Here is a 17,934-nt window from a genome sequence, read left to right as displayed (position 1 = left end):
AATCTAATCCAAACATGCGTTTTCTTTCCCAGCTGTTAACCTTCACAGACATAACCGACTGTTTTTGTAACTCCTGTGTTTTTTTTTTTTTTTTTTTTTTTTTTTTAACATAAACTTGTGTGAATTTGACAGTTTAAGTGCAATAAGACATGAAAGAGAACTTAGTTTAGCACTCACGTGCCATGTGACAGCCGCTTTCTGTGTGCGTGCTTCGGATGTGTGCATTCAGAAAACTCTTTAGCAAAAGTTTAAGCAGATATGGCTTTAAAACGATAAAATGATATAATAAATGATCTGTGGGGTATTTTGAGCTGAAACTTAACATGTTCTGGGGAAACCTGGGACTTATATTACATATTGTACAATTGGACACAATAGGTCTCCCTTAAAAAAAAAAAAAATTTAAGGGCTCCAGACTGCGACTAAAATAAAAATATTAATTTGCGAGTGAAGTTTTTGCTGAGTATATATATATATATATATATATATATATATATATATATATACACACACACTTTAAATTTTTAGCAAGTAACGCCTTTTTTCTTGATTGTTTTGCGATCACATCTTTTGTATGTTCAAGTATTAAACTGACACGATGCGCATCAAGTTTTAGTGGAAAAAAAAAAAGACTTTCAAACTGTCCTCATCTCTGCCGAACAGCTGCATTGACGGCACACATGCTAGACGCATATCTAGTTGTGCAGCTTGACACAGACCGAAAATGACGGAGACGTTCGAAGTCCATTTCGTGCACAATTTGAACAAACTACAACAGGTAAATCACTGTAGCTACTCGCTGGTCATTAAAACAGTCCACGCTTCCAGTACCGATGTTCATACGTTTTATTTTTTTGGATATGGAACACTGAAAACTACATACAAACAAAACAAAGAAAACATTATTTTACACACAACAATTCGAAGGACATCAACACAAATAAAGAAATATACAAAACATTAACACATTTACCGTGTTGGCCTTGTAACCCACAGTATTATGGTGAGGAGCTGTAACATACATGTCTGAATTCAAGTCCCGTCATTGAGTATGTGCGAACACGTCCAGGTTAAATTATAGTCAAGAAGGGTCACGTGACATTCAACTTAGTCATACTTAGGAATACAACAAAAACATAATACCATACCGACAAAATTAGAAAATCAACACACATACACAGAAATGCACATTTAAATTGTGAAATTATGAAAAAATACACAATATAAACATCAACAACTGACCCGCAAATACATCATTCATAACCCGTAACTAAAATATCAGCGCCAGCTACACATCTGTGTGGATATTGGCAATATCGTTAACAATTCTCGTTTTTAATCGATACTATGACTTCTTCTTTTCAAGATCTTAGTCTATATGCTGTGTCCCGTTAATGCGTGAACTTTATATTAGCCTATTTGTAGCGCACTTGTCGTAGTAATAGCAATAAGCTTTGTGCTTTGTTACTTTTTAATAAATAAAGCACCAGCTAAAAGTATTATGGCAAATTCATAACGAAATCAAACAATATATGTGGTTTTGGCGCTCTTTAACGCCACAGGTGCGATCGTTCTGGCGAACCCATTATATCTTTGTTTTTACTACTGTAGCACGAAATGGACATGAATTAACAAAAAAAGTTAGGCTATATTATGAGAGCCTACTGTACAACCTACTGAAATGTCTCATGTAATCGCTCGTTCTGTGTCAACCCTGGTGAAAAAACCAGCACATGCTGGTAGGTATGTTTTGATGCTGGTTCAAGCTGGTCCTTTGCTGGTTTATGCTGGTCCTTGACCAGCAACATGACCAGCATAAACCAGCAAAGGACCAGCTTAAACCAGCATCAAAACATACCTACCAGCATATGCTGTTTTTTCACCAGGGAAAATGTGTAAAGGTGCACACTATTGTGTAACCATTGTCACGTAGCAATAGATTTACCTCAGAATAACCATTCGGTGTCACCAGTCAGTTAGAAAAAATAACTACACTGTAAAAAATAAAAAACACAATTTGTTGGGTCCGCTTAAAATAATTTGTTACCCTGCTGCCTTAAAATTTTAAGTTCAGTTAACTAAAATAAGTTTAGTCAACTTGAAATGTTAAGTTGTACTAAGTAACAATTTAGATATTTGTGTTTACTAAACTTAACAGATGGGTAAGTAACCCAGCTGCCTTAAAATGTTAAGTTGATTCAACTCAAATATCTAAGTTGTCACTTAACAGTATAATTTAACATTTCAAGTTGAATAAACTTTTTTTGAGTTGACTTAACTTAAAATTTTAAGGGAGCCAGGTTACAAATTATTTTAAGTTGACTCAACAAATTGTTTTTTACAGTGAATAAAGAGGAGTATTTTGCTATATTAATGCACTATTGCATATTAATATTTTTGCTTAACCTGTTGTCTACATGATAAAAACATGAAAGAATGCAAGCTAAAGATAAAATTCATCACCTCCCATAAAATTAGTGCATTTGATTAGAGTTGGAACTAAACTCTGCAGGTCATCTGCGCTTCAGGAGCGACGTTGCCTATCCCTGTTTTAGAGCATAGTTAAAAAGGCTGATATGAACTTTCTATTTGAATAATGGGCGAAAAATGCAAAGAAGAGGTCCAAGAACTTGGCTGCACAGATGTGCGATCTTGGCCGTTGCTGTGGGGGAATTTCAAAGCTCCACATGCATCAAGTGCTTGTTCAGTGCGGACGCTTGTGCACCACTGTCCTTCTGTGCTCTTCGTTAAACCTTGAAATGCCTGATATCCTTCATCACTTAGTGTGATGCTGCCGTCATGCAGAATCAGAGAAGGATTTGTGCTGGTGATGAGATTTTTCATGATGCACTTCTCACCAGCATCATTTGAAAGGTTCACACGAACATCTGAATCATTTCTCTTGTTCAAAACACTGTTGAAGCCCTGATATTCGTCTTCCAGAGTATCAATAGTGGGAGAGTTAAACTGGCCATTGCTTGAGTCTGAAACTTCCCTCTTGCTGGATTGATGGTAATGATCCTCGCTCAGGTGCTCCACATATAAGGAATCATCAGTGGCTGATTCCACATATGACATATTGCTGAAAACCATTGGTCCGGAACTACTGCCCGAATCTTGGTTTGCACTGTTGCACTCTCTTGAGGAATGGACAATGTTAACACTACTATATGACCTGATCGTTGTAACCTGATTGTTGGGGGGTAACAGATTTTTTGTGATTGGATGCAATTTAAACACCTCATCCAAGGCATGCTCAACACATGACGGGATGTTGATGGTGCAGATGTTTTCTTCTTGGCTTCCAGAGCAAGCCTGGCCATATTTTACTGGTGTCGTCTCAATGCTGTGGGAACTTCTCCCATTGTTTGTATCTACTGAAACAGCTGAGATCCTATCAAAAGATATGTTGAAGTATTATTAATCAGAATAGGAATAACGCTAATCTGTCATGTGTTTCTGAGGAAAAAAGAAGTATCAAACAAAAGAACATACAATTTATTTTCCTCCTGAAGGTCCAGTGTGGAAATCTCTACATGGATCGGAGAAAACTCCATAACAGATAGAGGCAAAATATGATCCTATTAAACATGAGAGGAATAATAAGGGGTTTATTTTGAGCCACATTATGAACTATTAACATTGTTGGTGGTTATTGCAGGATCTTTCTCCTACCTTCTCCTCTCCAAGATTTGCATCTATTTTAGGCTTGGAGATTTTGTCCCACCAATTCCTCTTCATACTGTAATGAAAAAGTACATCAGAAAAGTGCATCAGAACTGAATTTGTCAAGGATGCATAAAGGAATAGCGAAACTATTAAAAGATTTGTTATCGAACGACTGAAAAACACAGAACAGAACTCACCTCAAAACACTGATAAAGATAATCAAAATGATGATGATTAAACCAACACAGAGAGGTGGAATCAGTATTTTGGCTATTTCGTTTGGGGATGAGGCTGTAAAACCATATATACAGTAGATTAATTAGAGTTATTAAAGACAATTGATGCCGGTAGCGTGGCCGCGGGTGAAAATGCCAGCTGGACAACAGCACAGAAGCAGACAGAATGACAACGAAAGAGAAGTCAAATAAAAGAGCGCAAGGACTGCAGGGAAGTAGTGTGTGACACAAAAAAAGTGCAAAAAGTCACTCTACATGGTTAGATTTTTGGATCAGAATCCATCACATCTTACGCACTCAAAATTGGTGAATATCACAGCCAAATCAGAAGCGCAATAGAAAATTTCTCATATCAGTAAATTTTATGACTGCTACAGTAAATGTTATATTGTATTATTATATATATATTATGTTATCAGTTGTGGAATCCAGCCATTATACAATTGAGGCAGTTTTAGCCTGCTTTATTGCGTATTTTCATTTTATGCAACGTTACACATTAAGAGTGTACACAACGAACAGAATCCAACCTATAAAGGAGTGCTAATGATACAAAGACAGGTGTGGGTGATTAATCAATAATGACTTAACAAGGAACGGAACAGGAAAAACCATATATGGACACAAGAGGGAGAAACCAACAAAACAGTCCAACGGGGGTGTGACAAAGGGCAAAACCAACACAAACAGTCCAAGGGGTCTGACATTACACCCCCCTCCCGGAAGGCGCGACCTCGCGCCATAGAAAAACAAAAACAAAAACGAAAGAGTGGACGTGGGAAGATAACAAAAGTTTCATCGTGGGAGGAGGCTCAGGCGGAGGACGGACTCCCGGGAGGAGGACAACAGAAAAATTTCAGGGTGGGTCTGATGGAGGGAGGAGTCAAGGAGGAGACAGAGATGTCCAGGGTGGGTCTGACAGAGGGTGGAGCCAAGGAGGGGACAGAAGGGACCCGGAGCAGGAGGAGCCAGGTGAGACCCAGACCGCAGCCACGATGGTAGCCCACGGCGGAGTACGCAAGAACAGTTAACTGTGAAGCTGTTATTGTCTAACATTCCCAATTTTCTGATGTATGTCCTTAATTGAATTTTATGTTTGTATTAATTAAGCATTTATAATGCTAATACTTGCACTTAAAATAGAAATTTCAACCGAAACTGACATGGTTTCTAGAGAGCAAAGATTTTGTGAAAAATAAATGAAAGTCTCTTTTTGATAATCACTAGTCTAGTGATTATATGTTATATTGTGTTGTCATAATTTTTTTATTGCAGTAATAAAGATTACAGTAGGCCTACATACAAAACATACAAAAGTCCTTTCAATAATAAATGACTTACGGTTTAATAGTTAACAGAGGTAAAAAAAATCTTAAGAAATAAACGGAAAGGAGTAAACAAATATATTCAAAAATGTTGTAATAATTAAGGTTGTGTATTTTAGCTTTAATGTACGTTTTTTTTTAAACAAAGCAGCTGATATTTGCCAAAGCGACAGCAAGAAGCTAGTGGAGTGCAGAGTCACTTTCACTCCAAAATGGCGGAAGCGTAAGGCTGCTGCTGGGCGCCGCTATTGCAATGGAGTGTTCTATTGGTTTTCACTTCTTATCAGTATAAGTTTTTTGGCTGGGGATAGACTTACATGTGGTGAACTCAACTGGCGCGCTCTGGTCACTAGATATCGTATGAGCATTATAGTCTGTGCTCATTGTTGCTGTCAGAATGTATTTGGTATTTGGTTTGAGATTTTTGCCAACAATCTCAAAGGATCCCACTGTGTTCTGTAGCACCCTGGTTATCTGTATAAACATACACACACACACACATATATATTGGCTATACATTTATATGCATTAATGTGGATCAAATTATCTATATGTCATGTATCACCTTACTTACATTTTCATGTCCTCCTTCGTAGGTCAGATTTATTCTCAAATTTTGTAAAAATTGGCCCAGCAAACCATTTTTTTCATACTGGTCATTCCAAGTTACAATAAAGTTTCCACTGTCATTCTTCAGCACTTTTACGACTGGAGTTTTCGGTTTGACTACAGAAAACGGAAAACACATATGTAAATGCGACAAGGTAGATTAAACTAGAAAAGGATTTTCAATAACTTATAGACAACATTTATACTCACTGAACTCTTCAGTCGTCATTGATGCTTTGCTTAAAACATTTGTTCCTTCCAGAAGTGTAATACTGAAGCGCTCTGCTGTAACAAACACTTGCACTTTAATTTTGCACTCACAGCTGTCACTGTGATTACTTCTCTCAAAGATGCATGTATACTTTTCACTGCAATTTAAAAGATATTTCATATTAAGTGATTGCTAAATGAACAGCAATACATTTAGTTTTGGAGGAATTACAGGCCTGTGCAAACACTCACGTAGTTTCTGTGATGTTGAGCATGTATTCAGAGCAGTTTTTGAGACGGTCAGTGGAGAAACTGCATTGCATTTCTGTCTCGTAGTCATTAAAACACTTAAAATCCACCATTGTGGGCTCTACAGTGATTGGAAAGTAAAAGACCAGGTGAAATCGCCATCACAAATGACCACAGCAGAAGTTGCGAAAGTACAAGTGGTTTAACCGTAAAACACAAGTGTAAAAAAGCATAAAGGATCCATGTGGCAAAACTAATTTTGAGGAAAGCAAGCAATTCATGTCTATATTGTAGTTTGTGGTCATTTTAATAAATAGTGTTATTAATTTAACAGGTTTTCTTCTTTCATTTGTTGTAGCGCTAATATTTCCCAAGATTTTCATAGTCGGGTGCCACAAACATAAGGCTACACGAGTATAAAGTTACATCTGACACAATAGTGACATACATACATACCACGCTATGTTTTTAGAGTTAGACTGTGTTTGTTCTATATAAAAGAGTGAAGCTTACCATAACAAAGTGCCTGGCAGAAGATTGCGAGGACGATCTGACTCAGAAGAACTATTGAAGACATTGTGTCCGTCCTTTAAAACACACACACAAACACACACACACACACACACACAATAAAAAAGTAAATAAACAAAACATTAAATACATACATATATACATACATACAATTTCTTCCGTAGAAATAAATCTTCATACCCTTTGTATCGTAGCCCTGACAGGTCGCGGCCCCGTTGCAAAGTAAAAGTTTACAACTGAAAGGCGAGAATTAAACGTATGGTTTCACTCTCAAGGAATGCCAGATAATGATCAGTTACTCATGAGAGTCTGTTATACACTTCCACGTTATTTGGCTATCCCCTGAAACGCAGAACGGATGCTTTTTTTTGGCGCTTCCGCAAGCGTACTTAGAAATTTCCACATACATATTTTCCCAACGTAGAAGGTCGGTGATATGACTGCTGGTGTGTCTTTACAGCCTAACAGATGAACCTACATCATGTCTACTAGTCTGTGGAATGTGCGAGGGAAAAACATTTCCTCTATTGTCCCATACTACTATTAAACAAGGCTAATTTATATCACGAATGTGTAAAATTGCGATATGGTTGAAAACCAGTAGAAAAGTCATTTCAGTTGTCATCACTTCACGACCCTGGTGAAAAAAACAGCATATGCTGGTAGGTATGTTTTGATACTGGTTTAAGCTGGTCTTTTGCTGGTGACCAGCATAAACCAGCATCAAAACATGACTGTTTTTGACGTAAAGGTTTAGCAGATTGCGCTGCAATAATCCGATATGATGTCATTTTGTTACTGATCATATTTAATCCTAAAACAGAAGAGAAAGTGTAAACCACACCTAAATGTATCAAAAAAGTCGAGGGCGTTTTTGAACTGCACTTTAGCGCCTCCAGGGGTTTAGCTGTTCAACTCTTCTACAATTTTTTGCTGTCGCATAACAAAAACGATACATTTATGCCAAGCATGTACAATCATATTTTATCTCAAGACAACTTTCGATAGTTAGATACTTCTCGAACTTTAACTCTTATAGCCTGTTGTTATACATAATTCATACTATTTATATTACTTTGGATTACTTTCTAACGCAACAAAAGTGTCCTTGTTCAGACATGCTTGTGTGATGCATCATTGATTTGTAAAGTGCAAATGTCTAAACACTCACTTCAGTGTATGACTTGCCTTCCCTGGAAAAACAGTTTAACTTCCTGGTTCATGGAAGGCAGCATAAAACAAAAGCCCTGTGAAAACCTGTTCAGAAATTCCCCTGAAGGACATAGACTCACACATTTTAACATTTTGAGGTTTTATTAAAGAAACGTATAAACAAAGGCATGTATTTGCATTGCTCTTATTGAAAAACGCTTTGGTTTTTACTACAATGCCATAGTGTAGACAGAACAGTTAAGAGGTTACTTAGAAAAATAATGAAATGTTTTACACATCTGTCAATCATCTGTTTGAGAAGATAGTAACTGTACACAGGCTGACAATAACTGTATATGTACTAACTGAGAGGAGAGGAGTCTTTGAAGAGTAAGTCATTGTCCTTCTAATGATGGCAAAACAAAAGCGTGTAATCTACATATATCATATATATATATAATATATATATATAAAATATCATTTTTTGTTGTTGTTGCTGAAACAATACACTATTAAATACAATAAAGTTAAATTCATAGCAAGTATAGACCGTGTAATAATGCCATTAACAAATCAACATAATACAATGAAAATGTGAATGCGAAAAAAATAATACATGACTTGCTACAGACACTGTATAAACCCTTATCAGTGGCTTTAGTTATTAAACATAGTTTCTTCATGATTCCAAAGAAATTGCTCATTGCACTATTGAGACTAATTGTTAAAAACGCAAACACACCAGTCATTTGTTTTAACACCACAGTTAAACAGGTTTCTCTTGTTATCGTGCCTTTAAAATTTGCATTTGCAAATCTGACTCAGTTTCACATTTGACATTATGTGCAAAATAAGAGTAATAAGTATGAATAACAAGAATAGTTACTGTACATAATCTCTACAGGCATTTAAAGCAATACTCCACCCAAAAATGAATATTTTCTGATCATCTTGCTAACATACACTTACATTATATGGACTCCCTGGTATGGGTTATTCTTTGAAAAAGCTCTGTTTGTGTTCCACAGAGAAAACAAGGTCATCTCGGATCGTGTGAGCTAATTTTTATATTTCCCATGAAATCAAAATGGAAGTTTTTTGGCTTTTAGTATGACTATGTTACCCTTAAGATCTGTAAGCTAGTATGTGCCAAAACAAAGACAAAATTCACGTTTAGAAGATAAAAGCACTCATCGGCGCCAATAGCCTTGTGGTTGCACTGACACATAGCACAACTATGCTCGTGGCGACTTGAGTTCAAATACTGTCTCGAGGTCCTTTGCCGACCCCCCCAGCTCTCTCCGCCCAGTACTTTCCCATCATCTCTCTACTGTCCTGTCCATTAAAGGGACAAAAAAGCTCAAAAATATCATTAAAAAAAGAAGAAGCACTTAAAACTTAGTCTCTAACTTTGGGCCCTATCATGCAATGTGGCGCCAGGTGTGACCCAAGTGTTTATTACTAGTTTCAGCCTGACGCAGTTATCATTTTCATGCCCTGCACCATTTTGCTTAAATAGTAAATGCATTTGCGCCCATTTGTGTGCCCGTCGGTGTGCTGGTCTGAAAATGAGGTGTGTTCAGGTGCATTGTTGATGCGTTGCTATTTTGAGGAAACTAAAATAGACTGCTGAAACCTGGCCTAAAGTCAATGGCGCAGTATTTTTTTTTTGTTATTTAAAGAGCGTGTTAGTAATATGCGCCTATAGGCAGGTGCCCAATGCACATACACTCTGCTTATTACACACACAAGGACCCGCAGCAGCACACAAACATGCCAAATATTAAAAATGAAAGCATTGTGATCATTGTGAACATAAATATAAAAATGCCTACACGCTTTCTTATGCGAGCTGTTTTTTGGTTTCACTTTCACTTTCGAAAACGTTCACATTCAGCAAGGAGGGAGAGACAACCCTATACAACCCTATGTTTCAGGCATGTTACTTATCATTTGTATTAGCATAGCTAAACACACTGATAGGAACTGTCTATTTGAATAACTGGTGAGAAATGCAAAGAAGAGGTCCAAGAACTTGGCTGCACAGATGTGGGATCTTGGCCGTTGCTGTGGGGGAGTTTCAAAGCTCCACATGCATCAAGTGCTTGTTCAGTGCTGACACCTGTGCTCCACTGTCCTTCTGTGCTTTTCGTCAGGCCTTGAAAAGCCTGATATCCGTCATCACTTGGTGTGACGCTGCCATCATGCAGAATCAGAGAAGGATAGAGCGGATTTGTGCTGGTGATGAGATTTTTCGTGATGCACTTGTCATCAGCATCGTCTGAAATGTTCACACAAACATCTGCATCCTTGTCCAAAACACTGTTGAAGCACTGATATCCGACTTCCAGAGTATCAATAGTGGGAGAGTTAAACTGGCTATCGCTTGAGTCTGAAACTTCCCTCTTGCTGGATTGACGGTAATGATCATCGCTCAGCTGCTCTAGGAATAAGGAATCATCAGTGGTTGATTCCAAATATGACATATTGCTGAAAACCGATGAGCCGGAGCAATTGCCCGAATCTCGGTTTGCACGGTTGCACTCTCTTGAGGAACTAACAACGTTAACCCTATTATATGGGCCGATCGTTGTAACCTTATTGTTGGGGGATAACAGTGACTTATTGTTTGTGATTGGATGCTGTTTAAACACCTCATCCAAGGCATGCTCGACACGTTTTGCGACGTTGATATTCTCTTCTGGGCTTCCAGAGCAAGCCTGGCCATAATCCACCGGCGCCGACTCAACGCTGTGGGAACTTTTCTCATTGTTTGTATCTTCTGATAATGTTGAGATCCTATCAAAAGACAAACATGTTGAAGTATTATTAATCAGAATTAGAATGATGCTAGTCTGTCATGTGTTTCTGAGGAAAAAGAAGAATCAAACAAAAGAACATACAATTTATTTTTCTCCTGAAGGTCCAGTTTTGTAAACTCTACATGGATTTGAGAAAACTTCATATCAGGTGGAGGCAAAATATGACCCTGTTAAACATTAGAAGAATAAAAAGGGGTTTATTTTGAGACACATTATGAACTATTAACATTATTGATGGTTGTTGCAGGATCTTTCTCACACCTTCTCATCTCCAAGATTGGAATCTATTTTAGGCTTGGAGATTTTGTCCCACCAATTCCTCTTCATTCTATAATGAAGAAGTAAAGTGCATCAGAACTGAATTTGTCAGGGATGCATAAAGCAATAGTGAAATTATAAAAAGATTTGTTATCGAATGACTGAAAAACAGAACAGAACTCACCTCAAAACACAGATAAAGATAATCACAATGATGATGATTAAACCAACACAGAGAGGTGGAATCAGCATTTTGGCTATTTCCTTTGGGGATGAGGCTGTAAAACATATTGATCTGGATTATTTAAGACTATTAACACATGCAGTACTGACTTTGCGACAAATATACACTAACTTACAGGTGGTGAACTCAACTGGTGCGCTCTGGTCACTAGATATCGTATGATCATTATAGTCTGTGCTCATTGTTGCTGTCAGAATGTAGTTGGTTTTCGGGTGAAGATTTTTGCCAACAATCTCAAAGGATCCTGCTGTGTTCTGTAGCACCCTGGATATCTGTATGAACAAAGTTTATTTTTAGTTCTTTATCATACATTCATATGTAAATATGTGTAAATAGGGTTCATATAATCTGTATATCATTTATCATCTTTCTTACAGGTTCACGGCCTTCTTTGGTGCTGTAGGTCAGATTTATTTTCAAATCATCCAAAAAATTTCTTCCTGCCCCACCACTTTTTTTATACTGATCATCCCAAGTTACTTTAAAGTTTCCATTTTCTGTCCTTTCCACCGTTAAGGCTGGAGTTTTCGGTTTGACTATAGAAAATGGAAAACGTGTCAGATAAGTTGAAAGAAACTTTTAAACTGCTTAAAATCATAATTTAAGAACTAAAACGCAGTTTATCCACAAAAAACTTAAGAATTTAAAGATGACATTTATACTTACTGAAATCTTGAGTCGACATTAATGGTTTGTTTAATAAAACATTTGTTCCTTCCAGAAGTGTAATAGTGAACTTCTCTGTTATAACAAACCCTTTCACCTCAATTTTGCACTCACAACTGTTACTAAGATGACTTGTCTCAAAGAGGCAAGTATACTTTTCAAACCTGCAATTTAAGAGATGTTCATGTCAACTGATTGCTAAATAAACAGCAATACTTTTAGTATCTAGAGGCATGTACAAACACTCACGAATCGAATGCAGTTTGTGTGATGTTGAGCTTGTATTCAGAGCAGCTTTTGAGACGGTCATTGGAGAGACTGCATTGCATTTCCGTCTCGTAGTCATTAAAACACTTCAAGTCCTCATTTGTGGGCTCTAGAGTGATTTTAAAGATTTAAAATAAAAGTGAAAACAATATCACACATAACCAAAGCGAAAGGTTATTTAAAGTGGTTGTGACAGCAAAACACGGTCTTAAAATTTTAAGGTATGAAAGTAAAAGTAAATATCTGACAAAACTGGCCTCGTGCAAAACAGCACGTTCTTGTATAATTTGTTACGAAGCACCCACATCAGCTTTTCATGAACATGTTTTAAATAAATACATAACGAACAAATGAATAAAAACTAGAAATATAATGTCTGTGCCGACGGGGAAGTTTGTAACAATTTTCACAGTACGTCTTCTGAAGCTACCAAAAACAGCAGCGTATAAAGCAACATTTGACACAATTGTAACAGTGACATTAGCATTTAAATGCAGAGATTTTATATCTAACTTCACGTAGAGAAAAAACAAAACAAAAACATTGTTAGCGAAACAAACGCTTACCGTAACAAAATGCGTGGCAGATAAATGTGAGGATGATCTGACACTTAAGAAATGTGGTAAACATCTTGTACGTCCTATATAAAATACAAATATTATCTCATACACCTCCAAACAATTACATGTGTTAACTAACAGACAAAAATTAATTTTGAATTCCCATACCTTTTTACTGTATTTCACAGTACGTTGCGTCTTCAGCGAAAAAGGAAATAAAAAAAAAAATACCACTGTAGGCAAATTAAACACGGTTAAAATACGGGTTTCAGTCATAAAGCCCAACACAGTTAAAACCTACCGCATACGAATGTGAACATATGCTTCCCTATTCGCAAAATGGAACTCGCCAAAAAGGGCGTATCAAATTTTCCTGGAATACACGCAACACTTCTGTTGTTCCACCGACTGACTCCCGCTCTGCTCAAGACTGCACTGTTCCTGACAGACGCGCTCTCGCACTGATCTCTAGCCTGCTCAAACGCCACCCCAGAATTCCACGGAAATACAACGCGGCCCACGTCAGAGATAAACAAGCGAGATTACTCTTTGTTACAATGTGTTTAGAATGAGACAGCCAAACGCAAAGGAAATCATTATGCAAAGCTCACAAAGGGAAGCGCAAAATGAGATTGCATTTCAGAGAAACGCCATTATGCAGTTTCAATTCCTTGACTTTTTTTTTCAGTTTCAAGATGTCGAAATTAATAGCCCACCTCAATCTGAGACATAAAGTGTTATAGCAGAATGAGCCATACACGCGTGTGCTCTGTCTGTGCTGTATGTGTTGTGTGTGTGTGAGCTGTTGGCTGGAGAAAAAGGTATCTTCCCAACTTCCATTCCGCTGTGGTTCCGCTTGGTGACGCCTTGTGGTTAGAAACGGTATGAATGTGATTTATTGATTGATACGCCGAAAGAAACAAGTCATAACATATAAAGTCACAATACAGCATGGCCTCCAGGGAGTATACCAGCAAACAGACATTTTAAAAACGTGGTTGTGTTTGCTGGGGTTGCCTTACATATGGGTTTACTTTTTCCAAGTACCAAGCATGTAGTGACCAGTCTTGGGGAAAGTTTCTTTTAAAAGTAATGCGTTATTGCGTTACTTGCTAAAAAAGTAACCAATTGTGTTAGTTACTTTTTATGGAAAGTAATGCGTTATGTTACTTTGCGTTACTTTTTCTCATCTGGGCTGGGTTTGCTTGTTTATATTTATATATATATATATATATATATATATATATATATATATATATAATCAATGTTGGGAAGGTTACTTTGGAAATGTAATAGGTTACAGATTACAAGTTACTTGATTTAAAATGTAATAAGTAGTGTAACTTTTCAATTACTTTATTAAAGTAATGTAACATTACTTTAAATTACTTTTTGATTACTTTTCTAAATTTCTAATATTTTCAACTGTTAATTATTTTGAAACATTTAAACCAGGCAGAGTTAACCGTACAGTAGCGTTCAACGCTGATTACTGTCAGACTTTCAAAATCCTTTATCACTTGAAATAAGATTATAATAAGTAAGGGATAATATACATCTTTATTTTGCGATAACAACTGGCTGAATGTACATTATCTCACTTATTACACACTTGCTTGATAGATTATTTAGATGTTTCGTGTCAAAATTATTAGGCACGAAACACTGATCTGAGTTGAAATATTTGAACGCAAAGCTTCCGTGAAGAAATCAGTTGCTAGCAAATGGCAAGTTCAAACTAGACCTTTTAGGGACACAGTGCAGTCATACCAGTTTTCTTACACAACATTTCACCACATAAATGATTAAGTATTAGTACTAGTTTGTTAGTTATCTTATAATCCATTACAATGTACAAAAAAAAAAAAAAAAATGGCAGCAACTGCGTTTGTATGAAACAATAGAGCAAGTCCACGATACCAGGATGACAGAATTAAGAAATTGTACGAGTCTGAGCTGTGGAATAATTTAATTTAAAGCACAGCCACCACAAATTCAGATTTTTTTTTTTTTTTACTTATATTTTTGGGTTTTTAATGCCTTTTATTGTGATAGAACAGTAGAGAGATGACAGGAAAGAGCTGGGAGGAGAGAGGGGAGTGGGATCGGCAAAGGACCTCGAGACGGGAATCGAACTCGGGTCACTGTGAGCGCAGTTGCGCTATATGTCATAACAAAATCATAACATAACATCATAACAAGAAATAGTTCAATAGCTATGATACTGGGTTGAAATCAAATGTTTGCATAGTTATGACAGAAAACACTAGCATCTAACAATGCCTTGGAAAAAAACAATCTTAAAAAATAAAGTTTATGCATAAACCCAAATAGGAAATAAAACAGTTATCGAATAAGCAGGTGTCCTATTCTGTGTCCTAAACTTCTGAAACATTGGTGTCTCATTTTAGAACAGTCAATGCAATTTAAAAGAAGTCAATTAAATCTGTAAGTGGGGGTGGGTGTGTGAAAAAAATTCAGATGTAATCCCCTTTGTAATCACTGGCATTTTTCAAAAGTAACTGTAATTTAATTACATATTTGTTCTCAGTAACTGTAACTAATTACAACTACATTTATTCTGTAATTAAATTACGTAATTCCATTACATGTAACTAGTTACTCCCCAACACTGTATATAATAAGTTCCTATTTTTGGCAAAAGTTAAATGAATAAGCCTCAGGCTGCAGGACATGTTTGTCCTGCCATTCTGGATTGCATGCAGAATATAATGAAGGAGAAGGAAATGCAACACTCTTTAGCAATAAAAAAGAAACACAAATAATATGTTTACCTCAGTGTTAATTTTGACAGCAAATTCTGATTTAGTCTTAGTCTTTGGAATAATACACCATTTAGTTTTAGTCCTATTTTAGTCATCTGAAATCTTTTAGTCTTAGTCTAGTTTAGTTGACTAAATATCATAAGAGTTTTAGTCTTAGTTTAGTCTTAAGTCTTTTAGTCTTAGTCTAGTTTTAGTAGACCAAATATTAGCAGATTTTTCTCCATAATTCACGTAATTGTAAGTATATTACAATATATGGAAGCATATAGAGAATACAGGCACATATCTAATTGTTGTAATAAAAAACATTTATTTTATTAAATGTCAAAAACATGAGTCTTTTTCACAAAAATAACCATAAGACCTGCTCTCCCTGAACAATATACATGCTCCCTGAAAAAGATATGCACTGTCCATGAATTATATGAAACGCATATGACATCCTAGACCAAGCTCTGACATTTCTGTCTGTCTGTCTGTTCATGAGACATACCGCTGCCCTCGGACCGCGTGCACAAAACGTTAGCGTGTTGCTAACGAGAAAAGTCAACTTAAATTAACCAAAGCTTTGTAACCAAGACTGTGCAACCAAGTATAATGTATAACTAAATATAATGTATAACAAACGTCCTCATAACTTGAAAACCGCGTCTTTTGAAAATGGCTTTGCCAAGATCAACCTGCCCTCAAAAGATTCGCTCTGATTGGATTTCCCCACAAAAGGGTAGTTCTTATTGGATCTCTTCTCCATTCGTCCCGCCCCAACATTTTCCTCTCGTTTTTATTCGTTGACGTGTCAGTTAAATTTCGTCATCGTCTTCGTCATCATATCTGAGTTTTTATTTAGTTTTTATTTAGTTTTCGTCTGTAAAAAATGTTCGTTGACGAATATTTTTCGTCATAGTCTTCGTCAACGAAATTAACACTGGTTTACCTAAAGTCATTTTAGTATGATTGAACTGAATCACCGAAGGTCAGCAGCAAAGACTTTGGTTAATGAAATTGGATGTGTCACACTCTGAGTTTGCATTTCACTGTTTATTTTTTATTTTGAGGAATACATGTTCACATTTAGTCTAGAACTACAGTAACCATCATGTTTACACAGCACACACAATGTCTGTGCAGTTAATTCCAATTTCTCTCAAAATGGCAAAAGGAGAGCTGTCAGTCGATAAATGGGGAAAAAAAAGTAACTGGTGTTACTTATTTGAAAAAGTAACTCAGGTTTTTTTCTTATCAATTAAAAAGTAATGCATTACTTTACTCATTACTTGAAAAAAGTAATCTGATTATGTAACTTGCGTTACTTGTAATGCCCCCAACACTGCTATTGACAGTACGAATGAGAGAAGGAGAGTCCAAACAGCCGATAAAAACATAGCAATAATCCATGACTTCATGAATTAAATTAAATCTTAAACAAAAGGCTGTGTGCTTGTAATACAAATACATCTATAAGAAACTTATATACAAATAAATAAGACATTTTTAACTTTAAACTGTTGCTTCCAAGCTAAATATGAGTCCTGTATCTAGCCTATAAAATTGCTTTCTCCAGTGATTATTGTGATTTTGAACTCTTACTATGACGGCACCTATTCACTGCAGATGATTCATTGGTGACACACAATAAAGAAACAACTCATCTACATCTTGGGTAAATCATGAGTAAATTTCCTGGATTTTTGGGGTGAACTATGCCTGATATTTGTGCTTTCCCTTCTGTTTCTGTTTTATTGTTCCTGTTTAGATAGGCCAACTGTGCCATTATACTATGCTGCCTATAATTACTGGCCTAGTAGGCTATACACTGGTGTTTGTAGATTTGTTTTTATGGTGTAGGTGCTGTGTTTCTCTACATTTTGTTAGATACCAGTCAAGTGTATTCCATATCAAAACAGTTAGTTTTGATGCTTAGGATCCTATATAAACATATATATGAGAAACATATACACATACACCATAAAAACAAATCTACAAACACCAGTGTATAGCCTACTAGACCAGTAATTATAGGCAGTATAGTATAATGACAAACGCATGCTTAATTTGATGTAACATGTCGTATTGAGGACGTTCCCTGTAGGTTATTAAAAAGAGAACCTACAGGGAACGTTCCTAGAACGTTCTCATTTAGTTCCCAAAAAAATAACCAAACATGAACCATAGGGTAACGTTAGGGGAACGTTCTGTGTTTGCTGGGTAGTTGCAGTAGTTTATTGTTACAAGATTTGCCTGAATTATATACTGACTAATTTAAGCTGGATTTGTTTATATTTTTGGTCAAGCATACAATTTTTGGTGATTTTCAGTGTAAATATTAAAATATGATTATTACATAAATCAA

General features: G+C 36.3%; 2 protein-coding genes across 4 annotated transcripts; both read right to left on the bottom strand.

The window, feature by feature from the left end:
- Positions 1 to 835: 835 nt before the first annotated feature.
- LOC127162801 (uncharacterized) lies at positions 836 to 7,462 on the bottom strand. 2 transcript variants are annotated; one of them, XM_051105643.1, is made up of 10 exons: positions 7,010 to 7,462; positions 6,812 to 6,885; positions 6,302 to 6,419; positions 6,050 to 6,207; positions 5,805 to 5,956; positions 5,548 to 5,704; positions 3,867 to 3,960; positions 3,676 to 3,742; positions 3,496 to 3,581; positions 836 to 3,394 (listed from the first exon to the last, which is right to left on the bottom strand). In XM_051105643.1, exons 2-10 carry the CDS (start codon positions 6,873 to 6,875, stop codon positions 2,563 to 2,565), a joined length of 1,728 nt encoding a protein of 575 aa, XP_050961600.1. In that variant the 5' UTR covers positions 6,876 to 6,885; positions 7,010 to 7,462; the 3' UTR covers positions 836 to 2,562. The 2 variants fall into 2 exon arrangements, with proteins under 2 accessions (XP_050961600.1, XP_050961601.1); XM_051105644.1 differs by lacking the exons at positions 6,812 to 6,885; positions 7,010 to 7,462 and having other exon boundaries at positions 6,050 to 6,124; positions 6,302 to 6,414.
- Positions 7,463 to 8,480: 1,018 nt separating this feature from the next.
- LOC127162800 (uncharacterized) lies at positions 8,481 to 13,600 on the bottom strand. 2 transcript variants are annotated; one of them, XM_051105642.1, is made up of 11 exons: positions 13,100 to 13,600; positions 12,967 to 12,996; positions 12,805 to 12,878; positions 12,221 to 12,347; positions 11,972 to 12,135; positions 11,681 to 11,841; positions 11,421 to 11,577; positions 11,246 to 11,339; positions 11,065 to 11,131; positions 10,885 to 10,970; positions 8,481 to 10,780 (listed from the first exon to the last, which is right to left on the bottom strand). In XM_051105642.1, the coding sequence occupies exons 3-11, from the start codon at positions 12,866 to 12,868 to the stop codon at positions 9,949 to 9,951; spliced, it is 1,752 nt and encodes a 583-aa protein (XP_050961599.1). In that variant the 5' UTR covers positions 12,869 to 12,878; positions 12,967 to 12,996; positions 13,100 to 13,600; the 3' UTR covers positions 8,481 to 9,948. The 2 variants fall into 2 exon arrangements, with proteins under 2 accessions (XP_050961599.1, XP_050961598.1); XM_051105641.1 differs by having other exon boundaries at positions 12,967 to 13,599.
- Between the last annotated feature and the right edge of the window lie 4,334 nt (positions 13,601 to 17,934).

This window comes from Labeo rohita, chromosome 3, assembly GCF_022985175.1.
Source record: "Labeo rohita strain BAU-BD-2019 chromosome 3, IGBB_LRoh.1.0, whole genome shotgun sequence".
In the NCBI taxonomy this organism is placed as follows: domain Eukaryota; kingdom Metazoa; phylum Chordata; class Actinopteri; order Cypriniformes; family Cyprinidae; genus Labeo; species Labeo rohita.
This window is presented reverse-complemented; position numbering and strand designations above follow the sequence as displayed.

What these genes read in the sequence shown, in the direction of transcription:
- LOC127162801 (XM_051105643.1), bottom strand. Translation starts at nt 6,875, where the DNA reads ATGTCTTCAATAGTTCTTCTGAGTCAGATCGTCCTCGCAATCTTCTGC. An exon ending in CTGCCAGGCACTTTGTTATG is followed by an intron (nt 6,420 to 6,811) that starts GTAAGCTTCACT and finishes CAATCACTGTAG; the next exon opens with AGCCCACAATGGTGGATTTT. An exon ending in CTCAACATCACAGAAACTAC is followed by an intron (nt 6,208 to 6,301) that starts GTGAGTGTTTGC and finishes TTTAAATTGCAG; the next exon opens with TGAAAAGTATACATGCATCT.
- LOC127162800 (XM_051105642.1), bottom strand. Translation starts at nt 12,868, where the DNA reads ATGTTTACCACATTTCTTAAGTGTCAGATCATCCTCACATTTATCTGC. An exon ending in ATCTTTATCTGTGTTTTGAG is followed by an intron (nt 11,132 to 11,245) that starts GTGAGTTCTGTT and finishes TCTTCATTATAG; the next exon opens with AATGAAGAGGAATTGGTGGG. An exon ending in CCAATCTTGGAGATGAGAAG is followed by an intron (nt 10,971 to 11,064) that starts GTGTGAGAAAGA and finishes AATGTTTAACAG; the next exon opens with GGTCATATTTTGCCTCCACC.